This window comes from Balaenoptera ricei, chromosome 13 (genome assembly GCF_028023285.1).
Source record: "Balaenoptera ricei isolate mBalRic1 chromosome 13, mBalRic1.hap2, whole genome shotgun sequence".
Taxonomy (NCBI): Eukaryota; Metazoa; Chordata; class Mammalia; order Artiodactyla; family Balaenopteridae; genus Balaenoptera; species Balaenoptera ricei.
Window position 1 is genome coordinate 76,610,258 of NC_082651.1, and position 24,958 is coordinate 76,635,215.

The 24,958-nt window shown below is 39.2% G+C and overlaps 1 protein-coding gene across 5 annotated transcripts in view; it reads right to left on the bottom strand.

Annotated features, from left to right (window-relative positions):
• Positions 1-338: 338 nt before the first annotated feature.
• Positions 339-24,958, bottom strand: part of TTC27 (tetratricopeptide repeat domain 27) — a 192,169-nt gene continuing 167,549 nt past the window's right edge. For 4 of the 5 annotated variants that reach the window (XM_059942919.1, XM_059942921.1, XM_059942918.1 and 1 more), the window contains 4 exons: positions 10,497-10,694; positions 9,070-9,181; positions 4,032-4,132; positions 339-576 (listed from right to left, as the gene is read on the bottom strand). In XM_059942919.1, the coding sequence (XP_059798902.1) occupies positions 454-576; positions 4,032-4,132; positions 9,070-9,181; positions 10,497-10,694 (534 nt within the window). In that variant the 3' untranslated portion in view covers positions 339-453. The remainder of the gene's footprint in view (positions 577-4,031; positions 4,133-9,069; positions 9,182-10,496; positions 10,695-24,958) is intronic. The other variant, XM_059942920.1, reaches the window with a different exon arrangement.

A 24,958-nucleotide genomic window follows, 5' to 3' on the forward strand; every position in this document is an offset into this window, starting at 1 on the left:
AGAAGTGTAAAGGTTTCCATCACCAAAAGTACTCTTTTATCACTTTTGGATAATACATCAGCCAACCTAATGATTCCACAAGCTTGTAGCGTGTGGTTTCTTTTTTTCCTGTTTAGACTTTTTCCAAAGAATGATCTAATTCATTTTAGGCTGTGACAGAATAAACCCTATGCTAAAAAGAAAACTACATTTTTTTTGCTTTTTGTGCTGAAATACCTGAAGGATAATAAAAATAGTGAATTCAACTGTAATTAAGCCTAAAGAAAGAAGGAAGGAACATTTTATTTAATGTATTTCAGAAAGTTCAAACATTTGGAAAGATCACAAAAGCAAGAATGTTACCCATACAAGAGAAATTTATTAAAAAAATCAGTAACTTGTGGTTTAGATACACAGGTATAAGAGAAATTCCAGAAGGTGAAGCACCTTTTCCAGAAGCTGTTCCGAGGATGGTCAATACTGATTTCGAAATTGGTTGCTTAGGTCTTGAAGCTCTGTTACTAAGGTGTCCATTGCTGCTGTTTCATCAGCTAACTCCCTGGAAATTTCTCCACTTACCACATCTGTAAAAAGTTGCTGCAACATAAAGAACAAGGCAGAACTATCAAAACAATGAAAATCTCTTTAAAATAATATAGATACAGAGTACAGAATTAAAATTCCCTTTGCTTACTAATACATTATAGTAGCAATAGTAGTATTTGTTCTATTCTCCATCCTGAAATATACAAGCTGCAACAATTAAAGGATGAATCAAACAACATGCCTGAACTTGTAAATTCAAATCAGCTCTGCTCTTCAAAATGGTTGCCTTGAATATTGATTATATTATTCATTTCAATGTCATAAGATGGCTTTTGGATAAAGAGACATCATTCATCCAAACAAAACAAATCTATTCTTTGTGTATACAAGCAAAACAAATGTATTTTATATTCAAGTTCATATAAATCATACTTTTATGCTAATTATTTGAAAATTAATATGGCTTAGGACTCAGAGGCCACAAAGATCATCAAACTTTGGTGACAGCAAAAAAGCCCAGCAAAATAAAAGTACCCCCCTTCGGTAAAAGGAATTGCCTTGGGAGGAATATTGCAACATACTCCAATAATGCCACCATGGAACATTCTGGAATGCCTCTCTAGGAGCTGCCTGCTGAGCCGGTACAGGCACCCAAGAAAATCAGCTTCAGGATTTTATGATTGATTGTGTGTGTGTGTGTGTGTGTGTGTGTGCGCGCGCACATGTGTTTTAATCAGAAATGTAATTTGCTCAGCTTACCATAAATCTTTTTCATCACAACTGACTAGATGATTTGTTTACAAAAATCAAATTTACCATTACAATATAACTATTTACTACCACCATAGATGACAGCAATTGTTCTGACAGCTATTTTAAAAAGGGAATCCTGAAGATGTTCTGAATGACGGCATCATCACTACAATGAGCTCAGAGTTTCTCACAGTGATTTATGGAGCAAAGAACATTCACTTGAATGCAGAACTTCAAAAATGCTTTGCAAAGCTTTGCCACATTACTGTGTAGTTACACCCTGTACAGCATTTCACAACAGATTGACATACCAACCACTGCGATGTGATCAGTAGAGAAAACACCTTTGAGGAAAGTAACCTGGACTCACATAGCATATTTGTTTTTACTAAGAATTACAGTGCTTGCAAATCATCATAAATCTGCACCACTGGGACTTCCCTGGTGGCGCAGTGGTTAAGAATCCACCTGCCAATGAAGGGGACACAGGTTTGATCCCTGGTCTGGGAAGATCCTACATGCCACAGAGCAATTAAGCCCATGAGCCACAACTACTGAGCCTGTGCTCTAGGGTCCGTGAGCCACAACTACTGAAGCCCGCGTGCCTAGAGCCCGTGCTCTGCAATGAGAAGCCCGTGCACCACAACGAAGAGTAGCCCCCGCTTGCCGCAACTAGAGAAAGCCCACACACGGCAACAAAGACCCAGTGCAGCCAAAAATAAATTAATTAATTTAAAAAAAAAACTGCATCACTTCCCTATAAAGTAAGGAGAAAGCAGAGAGAAACTGAGGCTTAGAAAGAATGAATAATTTGCTGAGGATCCCATGGAGTGTAAGTGGGAACTCTGTTCTGTCTTCAGGCTCTCCAGCGTTTTCACCAACTGCCCTCACGACCCCCTGCAGCCAATCTGTACAAGGACAGGGTGCTGAGGGCCGAGGAGTTACTGTGTCCTGGCCAAGCGTGGACTTGATGACTTTAGGTGAATCTCTAGGTTCTACCCAGGAGTTTAATTCCATGAAGTCCCAGGCCTGGCAAGAAAAGACCAGAGATTCATGCAAACCAAGCCTGCTATCTAACACAGTTATCATCATTCATTTTCACTTTTTAAAGTGTTCTGAAAAAGTGTTCTTTTGGAAGGCAATTCTGTTTAGCAAATCCAATTTGTTGAAAAAGTAGAAAAGGCATATGATTTACTACAAAATCAGAGACTCCCAAATATTATATGCAAAAAGGTGCTTTCAAAGGAGATGTTGGGAAGCAATTTTTCCCACTTTTGGATAATCCAGTTGCGATCTAATGAGAACAAAATCTAAATACAGATGATGTTCTGAGGTCTCATTTTCAATGTTTGGAATTCCACAATATGAATGGATGGGTAGTACAGACAAGACTATTTAAGTCATATAAGTACAGGTTTATGTAAAATTAATACATTATAAGAAAAAGCTGTGCACAGAATAGGGAAATCTGTAGAGTACATCCTGAAGAAATAAACAATCATGGGTAGGTTAGTGATCTCACCAAAACTAGGAAAATTAGCTCCCAATTTGGGAAGGAGAGTCACAGAAAAAGTCTGCTACCTTGACTTTCTTTGAGAGAGCTCTTGCAGTTTTCTGAGAGACTCATAATCTGAAGTTGTTTGAAGTTTCCTGTTGGGAGGAAATACAGTTTCCCCAGGTAGATTACAGAAACCTGGTTCCAGCATGCAGACTAATAAGGACAGAAAAGTGAGTTAATAATCTAAAGAGGCAAAAACGATGCTCTGATCTGAAAAGATCAAGCAATTAATAAAAAGCATAGTCTGCAAAGGTTTTTACACATGACCAGAAGTGACCTTCACATGCCATGGACTTGTTTTCAGAAGTGAAGTAAAATTAGTTTGCAACCCAGGATTAAATAGTGAAGGCAAGGAAAGATTAGAAAAAAAAGTGCTAAAGTGTGTTAGAAGTTATATTCCTTTAAATTTTGTTCCTGAGGTATACTCCAAACCTGGCTGCATGTTAGAATTACCTGGGAAATTTCACACAAATTTCCCAGGCTCTGTCCCAGACCCGATCTGTCACAGGTAGAGGTGTGGAGTCCAATCTTCAAAAAACCTCCCTCCATAATTCTTGGGTGTCCCCATCCTAGCACTGGTTGGTTCATAGGTTGGTATTTGTAAACTGATAGCGTATGTTTTAGTTGTCAAACCTGAGTCAACCTATCTACCTTAATATCTGTGTCAAATCCATATATCACCTACTTAATATTAGTCACTAAATCAATTTTTTATTTAAACAAAAGTATTTTAAAGGAAACATTAGAACACTACTGTAAATAGAAAATAAGCAATACTATTCATGAAACTGTAGGTTTGATATGCTAGTTATACTTTTTCTAACATGCACTGAAATAAATACATATTAAAATAAAATGTTTACCCAAGTGCTACTAGTAGTATATATGCCACACTTTGGGAAAAAGTGATAATAAGTACTACAGCAGTGTTTTAATTTGACTTAAAGAAAGCATCCAGAGCTGGATTATAAATATTAATTTCAAAGACTCCTAAGTTACCCATGTGTAGGGTGGTTTAGCCACTGGGTCAATGATCTCCTCACCAGTACAACTAATCACCTGGGGGCTGATGTCTAAAATATAACATGGGCCTAAAATTATCCTTCATGTAAAAGAAGACTTAAGAGCAGCTGGCTGATACCAAGGACCTTTTATTTTCTATGATAATTCTAATTAATTCACATTTCACTCTCACCTTTGCTTTAGATAACAAGCCCCGTAAATTGAGTCGAACTGAAGAAAGCACGTGTACAGCCTCTTGGGGACTGGATTTGTTTTTACTGCATTTTATAGCCACTGGAAGATAAATATGGGGAAAACATCCATTAAAAATTGATAATGATAATTTGTAAGTACAAAAACCAATTAGTTAATTAGGATTTTATAGTAAGAGACTATAGAAATATTTCTATGAGACAAGTTTTATTTTGGTGAAAGGAAAATAAGTTATATGCATAATTTTTCCTTTTATCCCTTAAGAAGGATAGCTTATTGCTAAAAGGAAAATTTTGAGGAAAATGAGGGATATTTGGTGAGTTACAGACTGTTGGGAATGGACCATGAAAACACACACGCACGTGCACACACACAAGCACGGAGTAATGAAATTAGGCAGAGACAAGATCTAACTTAACACAAGGTGCCCACAGAGAACAAAAACATATGCAGCTCATCTCAATGTGGCTTCTCACAGTACTGAGTCCCTAATGGGGAACCACAATTGCTGATGACACCAGCCCAAAGAAGTGACATGCCAGATATTTACAGCTCAATTCTTACTGCATTTTTGTACTCAGAGTTGACATCACCATTCTGGAAGAAGTGACGCCAACAACCTAGGTGCCTGCATTTAGGGAATGTAACCACGACCAGGCTCTGGAATCACTGAACCATGCTTGGTATCCATTAGCAAGAAGTGGGGGAGAGGACAGTCGCTCATTCCCGATACCTCTACCTCCAGCATTCTGGGGAGCCCATTTACCTAAAACTTGAAATTATCAAGAGCGTGTAACCCTTCCTAGCACAGGACCTGCCTATTAATGCTTTTTAAGAACAAGTGGAGAGGGCTTCCGTGGTGGCACAGTGGTTAAGAATCCGCCTGCCAATGCAGGGGACACAGGTTCGAGCCCTGGTCCGGGAGGATACCACATGCTGCAGAGCAACTAAGCCCGTGCGCCACAACTACTGAGCCTGCGCTCTAGAGCCCGCGTGCCACAACTACTGAAGCCCACATGCCTAGAGCCCATGCTCTGCAGCAAGAGAAGCCACTGCAATGAGAAGCCTGCTCATCACAACGAAGAGTAGCCCCCGCTCAACACAACTAAAGTCCGCACGCAGCAACGAAGACCCAAAGCAGCCAAATTAATTAATTAATTTAAAAAAAAAAAAGAACAAGAGCTTTGTAAAAATATAATGCCTCTATACCCTGAGCAAACCATAATTCACAAAGAGTCATGTACCACAATGTTCACTGCAGCTCTATTTACAATAGCCAGGACATGGAAACAACCTAAGTGTCCATCAACAGATGAATGAATAAAGAAGATGTGGCACATATATACAATGGAATATTACTCAGCGATAAAAAGAAACGAAATTGAGTTATTTGTAGTGAGGTGGATGGACCTAGAGTCTGTCATACAGAGTGAAGTCGGAAAGAGAAAATCAAATACCATAGACTAACACATATATATGGAATCTAAAAAAGATGGTTCTGATGAACCTAGGAGCAGGACAGGAATAAAGACGCAGATGTAGAGAATGGACTTGAGGACACGGGGTGGGGAGGGGAAGATGGGACGAAGTGAGAGAGTAGCATTGACATATACACACTACCAAATATAAAGTAGATAGCTAGTGGGAAGCAGTCGCATAGCACAGGGAGATCAGCTCGGTGCTTTGTGACCACTTAGAGGGGTGGGATAGGGAGAATGGGAAGGAGACGCAAGAGGGAGGAGATACGGGGACATATGTATATGTATAACTGATTCACTTTGTTATACAGCAGATACTAACACACCATTGTAAAGCAATTATACTCCAATAAAGATGTTAAAAAAATTTTTTTAAGTACACACACACACACACACACACACATATATATATATATATATATATATGAATGTGTATATATTAAAAAAAAGAAGGTAAATGCCTAATGAGCAGAGGGGCAAAATAAAATGTTGCTGAATTAAGAAAGAAAAAAAAATAAAACATACACAAAATGAGAAATTCTAAAAGAATGAAACTAACTTGGAATAAATAATATTTAATGTCTTGCTAAAAATATACATATATATATAAAATGCCTCGTATTTCTCCACTGATTTGTTCTTGTTTTTGTTCCTCTAAATTATGCTCACTACAAACAGATCAATAATCAGATCCTATTTTAAAACTACACTAAACAGTGCAACAACGGAAGTTTACTTAGTACCCTGTATCTCAGAACAGGGATGGAAAACAGATTTCTTTCTGTATGCAAACTCTCACCAATTGGTGGAGGTTGCTTGTGCCTGGCAAAATAGTTTGGCCATTCATTAACACCTTCCATGGCTGGTGAGAACTATGCTTGACATTCCTATTCCAAAATAATAATCAGACTTTGAAAGGATGCATGGTAATCAACAACGTTACACTCATTTTCAAAGGGTACAGTTAACATGGAGATGGTGAGGATTATGATGTCTGTGTCCCATAATAGAGGAAGGTTGTAACTGCTATTACTGAGGTACTTGGGCTATTTAGTACCTAGTAACATATCAAAAACAGCTGTGATTCTGTTTTCAATCCTTCATTGTCATTTTGAGAAAAACAAAAAAGCAAAAAGACAAACACGAGCTCCATTAGTCCCCTTCCTCAATCCCATTTCCAAAAGGCGTTAGAGATGGGGAGACAGAGAGAGAGAGAGAGAGAGACAGAGACAGAGACAGAGACAGAGACAGAGAGACAGGGAGAGAGAAAGAAATAACCTGCTGTTTCAAATCATCAGGAAATCCAAGACAGCTGTGCTTCCTCCAGGCGGACTGTAGTTAAAATGCGTAACTATTATTTTAGAAGTTCCTGGATGGCAGAGAAGGAACGAACTTTTGTCCACCCTCTCTCAGAAGACAGAACAGCAGAGACTGTAAATGAACACCCTCCAGACAGAACAATGGGTACACGATGACAAGGCTATTACGGAAGGGTCTCCAACGCTCTGTGGAGACCACAATGTCTTACACCGAGCTTTCTGAAGCACATGGCTACTCTTAAAAATAGCAACCCAGAAGGGAACAAATCATGTGGAGATTTTTTTAAATGTTATATTTCCTTTTCCAGAATTGGGTGAGGTGGAGAACAGTGATGGGGAGAAAGATAAAAAAGAACAGAAATAACAGAGAAACTCAGCTCATTCTTCCATGGAGCGCTGGTATACAAAAGCAACGTAGAAAAGGTTAAGCTTTATCTCCATAAATCTAAAATATCACGAGAAGAGAAAGCTGAGCATCCACTCAAGTATGCTTAAAATGTTGTAGGAGCACGAACACATCATTCACTAAGTCAAAGGGAAACTTAAAAGAACAGACACTTGTTTTTCTCTAAGTATTGCCTGGATGAAAAAACAAAAAAAGGTACCAAAAATAGTTCACAATCAACTTTAAGATGCAAAATGAAGATTTTTCCTAGAGTACTTCTTTAACCTGCATATTTATATTTGACAGGTTTAACATTATCACTTAGTGATTACAGAAAATATCTTGGCTTTGACTGTTACAGAGCCTGCTGTTCACCAAAATGGTTAGGGTTGGCAAGCTGAAGTAGCTCAGATAAATTCTTCAGAGAAAATTGCACCCTGTTATAACTGCTTAGCATGGGTTTCCTCAAATACAGTACCATATCCACAAAGGCCAAAGGGATAACGAATGAGCTCCATCTGAGCCCACCCACCAGGAGGCCAGCACAAGCTACATAAATTCTAGCCACCCTAGACCATCCTTCCACTGGTCTATTGGCAATTATCTCAACCTTTTGGATATTTATATCCTTTTGTCAATGATAAGTAGAATTATTAACTACTAAGCCCATTTCTAAATTGTTTGAATGTTCTATGACTTCTTTCAAGGCAAAGTTAAACTTTATTCTTGTTCATTTTTTTCTTTTTAGTTTTGAGTCCCTTATCATACAGCTCAGATCCTCTACCACAGAAGGAAAAGGGTTGGGGTGAGGAGGTAAGGGATTAACATTTAAACCATGTGTAAGATACTGGTAAGTGTTTAAATATGTTTTTACTTATTTTTCGTAACAACCATAGGTAGATATTATCCCCATTTTCCCCATGAGGGAACTAAGAGTCAGAGAAGCTAAGTAATGGTGACCCCAAGTCACCTAGTTAGTATGTGGTAGAGCTGGTCCTGGAACTTGGGCCTCCCTGAGTCCAAAGTTCTGCCCTTTTTATTGTCCCTTGTTGGCTACCTATTTGCTGCAACTATTAGTTGCAGAAGTTAGAGGAGGACTTTAGGATAGGTTCACAGTCCTTGTGATTCAGTTCTTGACAGTGTGGCTTCCTTATTTTATTTGAATTGCATTCCCAGGGCATCACATGCCTATATTCAAACATAAATATAAAAGTGCATTATTACCTTTAACTAGTATATTTTTCATTAATGCAAATAATTAAAGGCGGCCTTTATCTGGAATAGCTTTCCCCAACTGGTCTACAATTTTATATGTAAGGTTTTCCCTCCCCTCAAATATCACCCACTAAATTTCCCAAAGTTATGGATTATATTTTTAATTTCCTTTGTATATGCCATAGCTCTTACGTATATTGCTATGCACTCCAGAAATCTATGTATTTTTATGAATAAATATTTTCATTTATAAAAGAAGAACATGAGTCAGGAAAAGTTAATATTTTCTTACTACTACATCATCAATGCAGGAGAAGGTTACTTCTGTGTGAAGTGAAGATTAAATACAGTTGTAAAAGTATTTCCTATCTCTAAAGTTTCTATCATCTGTCACTTATTCAAACACTATTTAAGCCTCTAGCCTATTTCTTCTTATTGCTCCAGGGTGCCTACTACATAATAGTTGGTCTGTAAATATTTGCTGAATTAACTACAACAATTTTAATATAACGAAATAACCTGAAATTATTTGTAATGGAAATTTGCTTTTGACTAATACTTTTTCTTATCAGTAAAAATACATTAAAATATGCCATGGATATCAAACATTACATCAAATACCATGTGCGAGTCCTAAGGCTCTCTGAACCACTTCCTTAAATGACGTAATATCTTTCTCCCAACAACTGGACTGTGTGTCACACTTGTATGCCTTAGAGAGATACTGGAACGCCTGAGGAAAGAAAAAGAACAACTTTCAGAATAACAAGTAGAATTCACATTTCAAACTCAGCTTCCTGGAAGTCATATAGAACTAATTCCAACTGAAAAACCAGCCTCTGTTGTTATGTAGTACAGTTTCTATGATTCTCATCGAAGAAGGGGTATAGATGCACATCCAACAGCAATGAGCAATTAAAAGAAATCAACTGGATGTGTCTGGATAGAGACACTTCCCTCCAAACAGAAAAATAAAAATGCTTGGTTTGGAAATCTATAAGAAGTATACACATTTCCCTAGCATCTGTAGCCATCAGCTTAAGAGACCAGTTTAGAGAATGAGGTGTGAACTTGGTGAAAACTACTGAATTACTGGTAGGTGTGTAAACTCACAGATACTTAAAACACTCTCTTTCACAACCCCACCCTTGTGGATTCTTGAGGGAGAAGTCACAGATCAGAGAATTCAGAGTACCCTTAATTCTGCACATAAAGAGAGGACATAATTCAAGACAAAATGGAAGGATGGAAAGCAGGAGTGTGTGCATGCCTGCGTGTGAGTATGTGTTCTCTGGGCTGACAGGGCTTTGGCGGAAGCCAGCTGGGTGGACTGAGGGAGGAGAGAACGGCTAAGAATCCCACAGATTAGCTGTACTGTGGCGAATTCCAAACTTACACAAGAAGTACATTTGATTTGTTGTGGATGTTTTGAAAAGAGCACAAAATATTTAGTATTCCAACCTTGGAAACTCTGGAGGTGCATCTACATTCTAAGATAAGAAGCTAAAGGCATAACTTGAATCTAACTGGTGTTCTACTGCACTTGTGAGAAAGGGGCAGGGTAACCTTTGTAAAATATTTTATGTTTAGACTTTAAAAGCTCCTCTCTGATATTCTTATCTAGCCCCTTTTTCTTTCTCCTTTTCATAGTCTCCATCTCGGATTTAAACACTCCTTTGTCCTTGTACCGTCTACCTTAGTCTTCAGCAAGGAGCCTGCAGAAAGGGGTGTGGAGTAAATAACAAGAACCAGCTGTTCGCTGCAGCTCTGGAGGGAGAGCAGGTTAAGACAGACCCTTTTGCAGGAAACAGAGAACAATTATTTAAGAAAAATTCATGGAAAGAAAAAAGATGAATACTTACAAATCTTAACCTGTCCACAATTCAGGGTGCTTACGTTAAGGACTCTGAATCACACCTGAAAACTTGGGCACATTAATCTTGTCTTTCAAATTATCACAGTCTTCCTCCAACCATCAAAAAAGCAGATCCACTACACATATGTTCAAACAGAAGGCAAGAGCCCCGGAAAACTGAGGCAGGACTCACCTTTTCATTTTCATCAGGCTTGTCACTCTGCCCATTTCCACACACTTGGGCATACAGCCTCCAGATTTCTCCGTCGTTCGTCACTCTTGAAGTTACTCTGCCAAACAGCTCCTGCAGCTTTCCTCTGAGGCCAGGTGCAACATCTCCACTACGATCAGCCATCCCATCCATCACTGCCCTGACCAGAATTGTAAGGACCTTAAAAGATGCACAGGAGAAACTGGGAAGCTAGAAACAACCAAAGAATAACTAAAAACAAAGAGCTACCCTCACCATCAACGATGATGACAGTGAAAAACCTTGTTAGGCCTGTAAGAATATCACCTGTCACTTTTGAAAAATAAAATACAAGACGAGCCATCCCGAACCACTGTCTGGAATCGCAGGCCGACTACCTCTCCTGGTGTCGCTTTTCAGGCTCCTTGGAGGGCTCTGCTTCCACAGGGCCCTATGCTCTGTGCACCTCTCTTCACACTCTGAGGGCTCTCTCTGAATGATCTGCTCCACACCTGTAGCTGCAAATACACTATGACCAAGTCTACCCGATACTGTCAGCGCAGCTCCAGCCCGACTCCTCTCTGGAGCCCCAGGATTGTGCACCTCCGTATCGACCAGCCATGTCCCATCAACATCTCATGCTCCATCGATCCCAGAGAGAAACCTAGATCCCAGATCCCTCTTCCTCCTGCAGTCTCAGAGCCAGTGACCTGAGCGCCAACCTAGAGTCTCTTCTCTCCCGGCTGGGCCACATGTAACCAATTTGATTCAACATTCCTAATGAGTCCTAAATCCAGCTTCTCCTCCTTTAGGTTGGGCCTCACTATTCCCACCTGGACTGCAGTGATAACACTCTAATTCTGCTAAAAGAGGTCCTGGCCCTTCCTAATTGTTGCATAATAAACTGCTAGTGCATTTGCCTTAGGTATGCAGGGTACCCACAAAGTAGCTCTTGACCTGCCAACTACCCCAGGTCCGCTCACCATTTGCAATTTCGTGGCCATCTCATGTTCATTAGTCAGATGCCTTGAATGCTGATAGATGAATTAAGGTGACCCCACCGTGGGTTACACTGTTATGACAAGCTACATCTGTCACCTCTGTATTAGGCTGTGTATCTCAAGGCTTCCTGGAAGCACAGAAAGTGCATCCTCCATCATCCACTCTTGTGACAGGAGACCAGCAGAGACACATGGATCCACCTAAAGAAGCAGCTCGAGGAGAGTGCCCTCAGACCCTGCTGCTGCTCAGTGCAGCCCCTGGACTGACAGCATTGGCATCACCCGGGAGCTTGCTGTAAATGCGGAATCCTGGATGCAGAAGCTGCTCCATCTCAGCTGAGATTCTGCATTTCTAACGAGCTCCCAGGTGATGCTGATGTCGATGGTCCACAGATCACAATTTGAGTGGCAAGGTTCCAAGAGACAGGGTGCCACGTCTTTATTCTTCCTCTGAACTTCAGGGAGAGGACCAAATTTCATCATCTTGTGTCCCCAGTATCTAACACCATGCCTGGCACACAGCTCTGATGCAATAAATACTTGTGCCTGAAAGAAAGACTGAATGAACACACCTCTTTCAGAAAGCTTTGCTAAGAGAAATGCAACCAGTGTGACACCTTGCTCTATCTCCCCTTAGAGCACTCTGATCCAGGCATGAGATGCATCCAAGGAATCAAGGCTCCTCTGGCCCATGAACACTGTTAGGAATGTGAGCTCAGACTTATGGTCCTAATTATATACAGGGATAAAAGTGGACAGGAGAACACTCAATTGTGCTTTTTTCTTTTTTGATGGACAAGGTAAATTATCTCTGCCTATAAATTCACACTACAATCCAACATGTACAGTTTTAAATCTGAAAGTAATGAAATAGATATTACAATTCCACTCATGGTTTTAAATATGAAAGTCACAATGCAGGAGAAATGGTATGAATGTGCACTACCTGTTTCGAGTAATCATTCTGTAAACGTTTCAAGGATTAACATACTTCGAAAGAGATGGTCTATTGAAATAGTTACTAACATGGACAAATGAAGCATACTAAATTAGTAAAATTCTTTGTTTTTTCTGGGATATCACAGTTGGCCCAACATCCTATCCCCTCATTTTAGCCACAATGAGTAGCCAAGGGGGAAGAGAAATCTTTTGGCCTTCTTGCCAATAAAAATGGAGAGCTGCAGTACTGGTGTTTCAGAGGGGGAAAGTTGGTGAAGCAGGGTGTGTGTGTGTATTTGCGGGTGCACAGAGGGAACTGCAAAAGGGTAAGGAGGTAGATAGAGTGCCTCTGTGTTGGGGTTAGGGGGCAGATACCAAACACCTCTACCCGATTCATATGCAGATACCATAAGTAGAGAGACCCTGAATATAAGGGGAGGCAATAACAAATTTGTTTTTTACTCTTTATTTGATGTAAAATGGTTAAATAGCTGGATCTGGGCCTTAGAAGAGAGTTCTATATGGAGGAATACATAATAGAAGTCATTCATGGCCACGGCAGATATTGCCTAGAGAGACTGTGTTGGGTAAGAATCAGACCAAGGATAGAGTCTTAAGGAACACAACATTTAAAAGGAGGATAGATGAACAGAGGTCTATGCACAAAGGAAAGGTGGCAGAAAGCGATGTCATGGAAACCAGGGAAGGAGAAAGTAACAAGGAGAGGACGTCTACAGAAGATCAGGACTGGAAGATTCTGCTGAATTTGGCAGGTACATGGGATAGTGACTATCCAGAGCTAAAGCCAGAACAAGGAGGGCAGGAGAGATCATGATTTTAGACAAGAGGCTCACAAAGAGAATCACATGAAAACCAAGACAAGTATTAACATCATAAAAAACAAAAAGCAAAAAATACCCCCCAATCATAGTATCCTGTAATACCTATTTTGAATATAATTTGCATAGGCATATAATATTAATAGAAAATATTCATGTAACCAAAATTTTTAATATAAATATATTGGGAAAATAAGAAAGGGAAGTAGTGGAAATGCTAATATAATAAAGTCCTTATTTACTATAATAGGAAGTCAACTGATAATACCTAAAATTTGGTTAATAAAAAATAGGAGGGGGGAGCGGTGGAGCAGGAAATTGCTGTATTTTGTTATAAGCCTTATACTACGACTTAACTTGTAAAAACTATATGTTATGTGTTATTTTAATAACACAAAAATTTAATTTAAAAATAGAGAAAAAGAATAAATACAAAGATTGGCAAAGAGGAAACAAAAAACGACAGCACACATGAATATTCATTTATAAACTTTAAAATTATGTATTTGTTGTGTGTGGGTGGAGTGGGGAGGGGCAAAGACTAAAAGGGGACCCTGAGGGCTTTGGGATGCTGGTGATGTTCTGACTCACACTCGGGGAAGGGCGCGGGGCGGCGGGGTGGGGGGCCCTGGGTGGTTTACATAGGTGCGTTACCTGCATGAAAATTCATGTTTACTTATGACCTGTGTACTTTTCTATATTTTCACTCTATTTTAATAAAAGTTAATTAAAAAGGTATTTCCTGCAATTAAGAAAGCCCCATAAACTGAAGGAAAAAAATAAGAGTTATTAAAATCCATTAACAAATGGAGCTAATATGTAATCTTCAAAAGTAGGTTTAGAGTGATAAAATTTTTTAAAAAACTATTAGAGTAATGTTATAATTTACTGGTTAATATCACCATTTCCCTCCCTCTAACTGGTGAGAAAAATCACACTCTTGTTATCCAGACTGACTACCAAAATAGTAACTTTTAACATATATTTAATCCTTCTTTAGTAAATAGATATTTTTAACTTAAAAAAAGCAAAGGGTGTTGTAGTAGGATTTCTTTGATAAAATGAATCACGAAGGATTATGATTTTATCCTGGGCAGCCTACAAAGTTTACCTGCATTATAGTCCTTTGCACCATCAAAGGTGAAAAAAAGATTTTTTTTTAACAGGTAAATGTTTTTATCTCCTGTAAACTGGGTAAAAATATGATTACTGAACCCATCAGTAACTAGTTAAAACTATAAATTATTAAGTATGTAATAAGAGGCTGAAGGGTACAGTACTAAAGTTTAAGAATTTAGAGGTAAACGATTCTTGGGGAAACAGGATCCAAGATATGGCCACTTGGATGGGTTGCTCCTATGAAATAAGATGAGGGCAAAGAAGTTTCAGTCCAAAGTATTGGACGTGCCATCTACCTAAAACCAAGTGTTCAAGAACAGTAGATCTAGAGTGGAGAGGAAGATATACATAGTCAGTTGCTGAAGTCCACCATGAATATGGGGGAATGGCTAGGAAGTTGGTAAACAGCAGTAACGAGGACAGGTCTTCTGTCTGCAACATCACAGGACTGTTGTATCAAGCAGTCAATATACAGGTAAAGAGCTTCAGAAACTGTAAAGCAATATAAACCTATAAACTATCACGATCATCACTGACCCTCAACTTCCTTACTCTGTCAAAAGGGGACAGCAAAGCCCTCATCGTCACCCACTCATTATGTGCCCCTATACTTCCTTGGATTAAAATAGAGCTAAAGAAGAACAAACTCTACCACCATGGTATCAGCCCTCAATACCTCCCACTACCCCTGCTCTGAGCACTCACCATGTGCTAAGCCCCATTCTAAGTATGTGACCAACATGATTTCATTTAGTTCTCACTGTAACCCTAGGAAGCAGGGACTTTATTATCTCCACTTTACAAAGAAATTGAAGCATGAGAGGCAAAATGAACTTCTCAAGGGCACAGAGCAAGTGAATGGTGGAGCTAGGTTTTGAACACAAGTGATACTGGCCTCCTGAGTCTTGATGAGGATGAAGAGAAGACGACGATGATAGCAGGTAATATTCATATATATACCCCTTCCTATGAGCCAGGGGATCTATGAACACAATCTTCCTAACAACCCTAGGGGGAAGGTGCTCTTGTTATTTGCATTCTGCAGATGAAGAAACTGGAGCACAGAGAAGTTAAGTAACTTGTCCAAGGTCACACACCTACGGAAGGCAGAGGTGGATTTGAACCTGCGGCTCGCATCCAGGCTCTTGCTCTCAAGCATTTGCTGTATTAAATGATAAAGCACAGCTCCTTACTCCTCTGTTGTTCCTTCCTTTCCAATAATAAGTTCTTTTCATTGGAAAGATTTGCTCTTTTATGAAATATGTATGCCAATAACTTTGATCAGTTCATTATCATTTTTTTGCCGAATCTTGAATCAACCCAAACCAGTTTTTGTAGTTTCTTCTTTTTTAACTTAAAAATTTCCCCAAGACATTGAAGCTAATAAAAAATAAAAAGAGAAAATAAAATTCGCAAACACAAGCACTACTAACATTGTCATTAATTTCTAATTTCTTTACTATATGCAAATTTTTAAATATAATATTATGTAAACTGCTTTATCTTCCTTTTTCACTGAACATTATGTCATAGAATTATTTGATGTTTTCATATATTCTTTAGATAGATCACTTTAATAGATTCAAAGTCTCCCACTGGGTTGACAGAGCACAGTCTATTTAACAATTCCCCTGCAGTTAGATAGTTGGGCTGTTTCCATGTACTGACATTATCCTTATCACTATAAAGAACACTTCACTGCATATCTTTGTGCCTAAAGATTTTTTTCATACTGAAGCTTCTTTAGGTTAGAATTCCAGGAACAGAACTATGGAATCAAGGGACTAAACATTTTAAGACTCTAGAGATAAGCTGGATACTTTCAAAAAGGGCTAAATCAAATTAGATGTCCATCTGTAGTGTATGAAAATGTGTCATTTCACTGCATATTACCAGCACTGGGTGTGTGTGTGTGTGTCTGTGCCTGTGTGTGTGTGTGTGTGTGTGTGTGTGTGTAGGTGTTTTAGTCTTTGATATTTTGTTCCACTAAAAATATACACAGCTACTATTCTGAATTTTACTTTTATTATTAGTGAATTTAAATCTCTTTCCAAATGTTTGTTGAGTAAATATATTTCTTTTAAGATATTTAAATTTTTTCTTAATTTGTACAGAACTCATTATTTTCCAATGTGAGAACAGTTTTATTGTTCATCTTCATATGGAGATTACATAGCCTACAAGCTGATGCACTAACACGTTGCTAGCCTCTTTTTCTGAACCCCAATTCTGTACGCTGCTTAAAAAAAAGAGAAAGTTGATGAATCTGAGAAAGTAACAGCAAACACATGGGAAACCCTGGAGAGACAGAGACTGGCTGGGTCCTGGTTTGGTGGAGAAGAGCAGCCCAGGATGGAAACGTACAAGGTGCCAAGGTTCACAGATGGTCTGAGAAAAGCTGTTTAGTTGTGCTTTTTTTTCTTCCACACACTACTCTATACTCCACTTGCCATCAACATGGAGAGACTGAAACACAGCAGTGCCAGCCCAGTGCAAGCCAGGGACCAGGCAGGTACCGCCTGGGGGCAGAGGGCCTGGCCAGCCCCCCACCTGCTGAGGTTGGATGACTACTCAGGAAGATGGGACTGGAAGAAAGCAGTGCCTGGCAGAGATAAGAAAGGTTTCCTGAGGAGCCAGGCCACTTGGCAGTGGTGGTGGTGGTGGTGGTGGTGGTGGGAGGAGGTAGTGGCAAGGTGTTTCCAAAAGGTGAGCTCCCCTCGTGGCCCAAACTCACCAGGAGGGGCACAAGTTGGTCCTGGGCTTGCTTTAGACCCTCTCACCAAGTACGCATTACCAGTCAAGGAGCCAATATCCCTGGGGGAGTATGAGCCAACAGGGACAAAATTAAGACATCTGAAAAGTGCAACCATAATGAAAGAAACAAATTGAACAGCCTATGTGAAAAAGAATTAAAGGGACATGTGGAGGAAAACTTGATTTCATAATACATATCCGCAGGAAGACGAGCGGGAAAAACCAAGGGAATGGTGAGATCCCCTGGGTAGCAGTATAAGCAGGGAAGAAAAATAGCGGAGGACTGAGCCTGGAATTGCTCTCACAGGGAAGGAAAGGCGAGAACGATTCTGCAAAGGAGATGAGGAAGCTGCATCTGGTAGCGTAAGAGTTGTGAAATTCTGAAAGCCAGCTGAAGAAAGCATTTGAAGAAGGAAGAGAGATCAACTGCGTTAAGTGTAACAGATAGGCTGAGAAACCTGAGGGCTGACAGCTGTCCCCTGGATGTGGCAATATAGACCCTGACAACAGCACGCTCAGTAGGCTGGCGGAGATGAGCCTAGAGGGCGTGGGTTCCAAAGAGGACAGGAAGAGGGGAAGTGGAGACTGTGCAGCAAGATGCTTCTCCCAAAGAGTCAGCCCTGAAGAGCAGCAGAGAAATGGGGTGGGGACTGGGCTGGGGGCGGGGGGAGTGCACATAAATTATTTGTGCACAGTTTGGAAACCTTGAGAACTTTCAAAAACAAGAGCAATGATAAATGCATTTGTAATATAACACAGCTATACAGGTAAACTTTAACCCCTGGTGATTATAAGGGAAGGTCCACTTGCCTTTTTATTGGAAAACTAATCCTAATACTCTACTCCGAAGATCATTCTTTATTTCGTCTGTGGTTTTCTTCTTGGGGTTCTGGACACGCTTGTGGATCTAATTGAGAGTTTTGAACCCTTTACCCAGAATAGGTACATAGCCACGTACACAAATGTTTTTCATGATATTTCAGGTAATCTCACAATCTTCTGAAGCCTAAAAATAGTTCCTTCTTAGAAATTCTAATTTGTCCACCATGGCATGGGATTCCGGTCTTATCTCTCAATACTGCATACGACTAAGCATATGACTAAGTAAGTGTATCTCTTTGAAAAGCTTTATTACTTTTCTATCAACTCCTTCCCTATTCTTATCCCTTCTGTCCCTTCCAGATGTTCAAACCTCTGGTATTGTTTTAGGCAAGACCTTCATGTGATCAGTTGAAGTCTCTCTGGCCTTCTCTCAGGGGCACCTCTGTGCATGTCGCCTCTCCTTCTACCAAAGCTACCAATGAGGTGTGTGTTGGACACTCTCCCTTACCTTTACCAACCCCACTATTCTCAAAGCCACCGCTTTCTCCCTGAAAAGGAGCATGAAAGTTGTGGTGGGACGAATAGTGTCCGCCCCACCCCCCAAATTCATGTTGAAACAGAACCTCAGAATGTGATCTCATTTGGAAATAGGGTCTTTGTAGAAATAATTGGTTAGGCTGAAGTCATATTAGATTAGTGTGGGCCCTAAATCCAATGACTAACGTTCTTCTAAGAAAAGGAGCCGACAAACAGAGACATGAGGGAAGGAGGTGAAGTAGGTGAAGAGGGAGGCACAGGTTAGAATTATGCAGCCACAAGCCATGGAATGCCAGGAACCAGAAGCTGGAAGAGGCAAGGAAAGATTCTTCACTGGGCCTTTAGAGGGAGCATGGCCCCGCCAACACCTTGATTTCAGACTTCTAGCCTCCATTACTGAAGAGAATCAAGTTCTGTTGTTTGAAGACACCAAGCTTGTAGTAATTTGGTAGAGTAGCCCCAGGTAACGAATCCAGCAGTCTTATGTACAAAGACTAAGGCAACATGGAGAACACTGCGACGAACGCTTCCCAGGGCACTTAACTGGCTTCTACTAACCCTCTTCCAGTTTCAGTTCAGGAAGCACTAAATGAGGCTGTCATGTCTCAGCCTGTCCCTCCTCAGGACAGTGACGTCCAGCCCTCTGGTCAGAAGTCATCCTTTCCTCATGTGTAGAAGTTTTCAATTCAAATCTCTCCATCTTTTCTTTAGCAGAGTGTGGCTTTTGTGTCATGATTTAAAATGTTTTCTCCACCCCCAAGCTTATAAAAATATTTACCATACTTTCTTTTAAGTGCTTTTATGGTTTTACTTTTTCAATAATAGCGATGATGACGATCACGATGCTGACGGCAGCTATACTCACAGCACTCGTGTGTGCCAGGCACTATTCTCTGCCCTTTACATACATTAACTTACTTACTCTTCACAACAATCCTGTGAGGTACTAATATCATCCCTGTTTTACGAAACTGAAGAACAAAGTGGTCAGTAATTTGCTCAGGTCATACAGCTAGTGACTGGCAGAGGTAGTAAGCAAAGGCTGTCTAACCCCAGAATCTATGCTCTTACCTACAACATGATCCTGCTTCTCAAGCCATTTCAATTTAAATATTTATCCAGGGACTTCCCTGGCGGTCCAGTGGTTAAGACTCTGTGCTTCCACCGCAGGGGGCACAGGTTCAATCCCTGGTTGGGGAACTAAAGATCCCGCACGCCAGGTGGCATGGCCAAAAAAATAAATAAATAAATGAATAAATAAATATCTTATCCATTTGAATTTATTTTGGTTTAAGGAGTGAAGCAGGGCCTTCATTTTGGGTCCCAAATGCTTGGCCAACTATTTCAATACATATTGAATATTTTATTTTATCCCACAGATTTAAAATGCCATCCTTAACATGAACTAAATTCTCATACTTGAGTCTGTTTCTGAATCCTCTCTCCTGTCCCATTTCATTCCTGTAGCAGATGTTAACTCTTAATATAATAAGGATATTATTAGCTTTTTATCTTTTCTATTTGTTACAAATATTTCATCACATATTTTTTCCATGAAGTCATAAAAATTCCTTTAAGTTTTTTTTTTTCTTGCTTCAAAGTTCAGGAAATATGGTAAATACCCACTTGTACTGCTAATTTTTCTAGGAGATGAAAAAATGTTTAGCATATATTTAGCCCATTTGGAATTCATTTGGTGTATCATAAAATAATCTAAGTATATTTTTTGAGCCTGGATGTTTAGAGGGATTTCATTTTAATCAGTATAAACAGCCCTGCAGTCCCTCGCTTCCTAACTAAACCAATGCCACACCACCAACTTCATGTAAGGACTTCTAAATCTCTAACCCACATCTCTGATCATTTCAGCGATACAGCACTTTCGTTTCATTCTCTTTCCTAAGCCTATTTCTCACTTCCATCATGGCCCATGGACTGCATCAAGCAGAGCGTGACTGTGGGGAACCACCACTAACCCCTGAAGAGAGCTGACTTTTTCTCACATGGAGGAGCAGCGATTCTAATCTCCACAAAGAGAAAAGGATAACTATCCTCTTCCCCAACACTAACCTTGAGGTCCTTGGCCAAGTCTCCCCAAAATCTTGGCTGAAAGCACAAGGCGTTGGCCCTTTGAATCCTGGAGGTCTTCAAAGCAGGAAGGAATAGGATTGCCTCAGGTCCAGTTACAAACACTTCCAGGAGGGCTGGAGGCCAGGAATGAAGCCATTTCCCGCCTCTCTGTCTTGGCCAAGTCCCCGCTCCACTTGGAGCTCTCTGTTTCCTGGTCTGATAACCCTGACCCTTGGTCAGGGTCCTGCTCTGTTTCCTGGTTTGATAACCCTGACCCTTGGCTTCCCCACACCTCAGTTATCAGAGAGACGTAGGCAGTTTAACATTGTCTTTTTTACTCCTTCAGCAAAAAAAGAAAAAATTTCTTCACGTGTGGAAAAGGCATGCACAGATTTTAGGTTAAATAGGCCAGACTTCAGACTTCACGTCTTGGCTTGACTGCTCGTTAGCTGTGAAAGATCAACTTTATTAGTTCATCTTGCTGAGCCTCAGATACTTCAGCAGTAAAATGGAGACAGTATCTACTTCACAGAGACAGAATTTGTATACAATATATCCATTCCCTCTGCTCTTCTCTCTCAGGTAAGCCCAGCCACCACTTGCTCCAGGACCTCAATCTGGTTGGCAACCTGCCCCACTGCCCATCAACACCACCTCCCTCCTTCCCCAAATAGAAATCCACACAAAGAACAACATCCATAGGAAAGAATACATATTGTATGACATTCAAGAGAAAGCAAAGCTGAACTGTGGTGACAGAAATCAGATAGTAGTTGCCTGGTTGAGGGGAAAGGGTGGTGGTTCAGTTGACTGGAAAGGGGTATAATAGAACTGTGTCTGGTGATGAAAATGTTCCATATTTGTTTTGGGAAGTAGTTACATAAGAATACATAATGGTCAAAACACATCAAACTTACACTTAAGATCTGTGCATTTTATTATATGTAAATTATACCCCAATTTGAAGAAAAAAAAACTTTGTTAGATATAGTTCAAATGCACATTAATATGATGGGGAAATGTGTTTAATATAAATCTTCCCATAGACTTCAAGGCTTGATTCACACAAAAAACAGACATGCCTAAATGTGATTCCTATCTTTGGTTCCTACTAGATATATGACTGGTCAAGTTATATAACCTCTCTGGGTCTCATATTCATACATTGTAAAATGAGGACTATTTAGTACCCACCTCAAATACTGTAGGCCCTATAAAAGATAATCCATGTTAAGTGCCAAGAACATAGTAAGCACTGGATATATGTTAATCCCTTTTCCTTCCTCTTCCATTTATAAACAGCAAATGGGGTGCAATAATGCAATACTTAAATTTTTCCCAAAATGACTGAAAGTTATCAAAGAAGAAGGAAGAAGAGGAGGAAGGGGAGGAGGAGGGGAGATGGGGGAAGAACAGAAAAAGAAAAAAACAAAAGGAAAAAGAAAAAAAATGAACACATCAACATTAGAAATTATCCCAAGGAAGAAGCATGAATATACACAAGGATTTGTCTACAAGGATATTCATGGCACTATTAACAATAGTAGAAAACTGGAAAATCAAACAGGGACTAATTACACAGAAACATGAAAATTAGTTTTATGATAGATTAATAAAAGTGTGTACAATCCAGATATGAATATAAATATCTATTATAGAACAGTGTTCTTGAGTTATACTAATCTATGCATTAGTCAAAATTAGGACATAGAAAAGGCAGGAAATGATAAAGGTAGTATATTCACCCATTCTCTTATTACAAATAGTGAGAAAAACAATTTATAGTTAATTTATCATGTGTCTGTATTAAAATGAATATGAATTTACACATTTACACACACACACAATAAAAAAATTAAAATGGCAGTAATCACATCTATAAAGAAGTAGAAAAAGAATAGATAAAAAGAGAATTTTAAAGCAAACTGAAATAGAATGAGGTCAGGTAGTGTGAAACATAAGAATATCAGAGTTTTTTTGAAAGACACCTGTTGCCAAACTTGCAGAGTCAAATTAAGTAAAATTATTTTAGCCAAGATAAAAATATTCCAGACAATCTATCGACTGTCTCAGTCCACGCTGACTAGCGGTGAGAAAACATGATGGCAGACACAAGTATGCCATGAAGCTAAATATGACTGAGACCACACTAGCCATCAAGACCTTCCTTCAGTGATGATTTAACCACTCTGGAGTGATTCTACCCACACCTGCCAGAGACCAAACACCTCCATCAGTATTCTGTGACACTTCTGGAGAAAGCTATTAACAGGGCCTAGTATAAACTGACAAATTATCTCACTGTGGCTATTTCTCCATCTGAATACTTGAAAGTTCTCTAATATAAGGTGCTAAAGATGATCATTTGACCCGAGCAAGTCACTGGTTATCTAGTTCTTACGTTCTCAGTAATATTTCCCCAAATCCAAATATAAAAATTAAGCTAACAGCCATAACATCTGACATCTTTATAGCACCTTATGTTTCTCTAGGTGCTCTGTTTATAAGCAGTATTTTGTCTAACAGGAATGATTCTTGGTGTTCCTGTGTGTGGCAGGGGTGCTGAGGGAAGAAGTCTTAAGAATACAGATGCCACCCTTGATTGCTTCTAAAAATACTGAACTTTTATAAAAACTAATTTCAAACTCATCAAAATATTAGTGCTCAGATGAAATACTATTGTACGAAAGGAGGTTTGGTTCATATTCTGAATTTGAGGAACAAAAGAATTACAGGAAAAAAGAAATCAAAATATTAGCTGGCCATGAATTTAAACTAAATCCTAATAATTTTCTCTAGGTAGGAAACGACTCAATTTTCACTTAAGTTAAAAATGATATAAGTTAAATACTCTGCTAAAACAGGTAAAGGATTAGAAAATTTTCAATGGGAATTAGAACACAGTTTTGCTACGGGTGAAAATTCTTATGATTAGATTTGCTGGAAGGAGTTTAAAACTGTGAATATGATCACTAAAATATGTCTGGAAACTCTATTTAAGATAAAAATTAAATGAAAGCATCTTAATTTATGCTGGGAGAAATTTTTGGGTTTTTTTTAAACTTTTTTTCCTTTTCTGAAAAACACTCAAAATACATCTCTATGCATTCAGAACAAGCTTCGTGAAAGGAAAAAAAAAAAAAAAAGAATTTATTTCAAGTGTAAAATGGAATATACTACCAATGCAAATTATTTACATTCTCCCAGAGATTTTAGAACAGGCTTCACAAGGCTTTCTTAGTAAAGAAAGGTCTTTTAAAAAATTACAGTTGAGATAAACAAGAGACAAGCACTTTGCAATCTCTGCACCATCCTCAGTGGTTCAGCAACACACCGAGATCTGTTCAGAGCCTCATCAGTTCCCTTTGCCAAGGGGCTAAGTGCGGAAGAGAAAGAGCCATCACAGTGGTGAACAGGAGAAGTACTAGATGGCCAGAGGACTGTGCAAACAGATTGGCCAGGGTTTCCATCCTCTCTAGGATGTAAAACTCTGCTAAGCTTCCATGCACGTTTTAAGTGATCTTCACTCTATAAAATTCAAGTCCCTTCTTTCTATAATGGATGGTCAATGTACAACAGTTAAAAAGGGGAAAAAAAAAAAAAAAACAAGAAAAAGAAAAGTAATTAAAGGGGTCAACAATGCTCCTGTAAGTAGGTATATGGTTCTACTTGAAGCCACAGATCTCTAAGTGAACTGCCCAGAATCTGAGCTTTAAAGCAATTTAGCAAATTATATAGCTGGATTTGCAAGAACATGCAAACAGGTTGAGGGCTGGGGCTACGAAACCAGAAACCAGACAAGGTAAATTTTGGAACAGCTGGAGTACATCTATAATAAGCCATAAAAGTAGTGAGGTATTATCATATATTACATGTTATTTGTTTTTTCATAATTCCAAATTCACCACTTTAAATAATATATATGTTGATTATTGCAAATAAAGTATTAAATTTTCAAGCCCCCGGACTTCGTAACCTATAAGCTCCTGTACACCCTATCTTTAAACATTCTCTTCAACCACAATTAAACCCACAAGGTCTTTTATATTTAATACTATTGGATGTCAAACACAGGGGTTTCAAGTCTCCCATAGTTTCTGAAAGGATATAGTATTTTTTGTACTGTTAAGAATCAACCAGTCCTGACTTCATCCCAAGATGAAGACCATCTCATTAAACAGTGCAAAGAAAATGTTAGTCTTCATTTCTATATTGTTCAAACAATCTGAAAGTATGCAGTAAATGATTGTTCAACGAGTGGATAAATGAGTATGGGAGTTAATCCAGCTATTACACTGAGATAACCAAAGTAATAAATAACACAAGCATCACTCTATTAAGTTTCTGCAAGCTGACTATATATATGTAAACCACATATCAGATT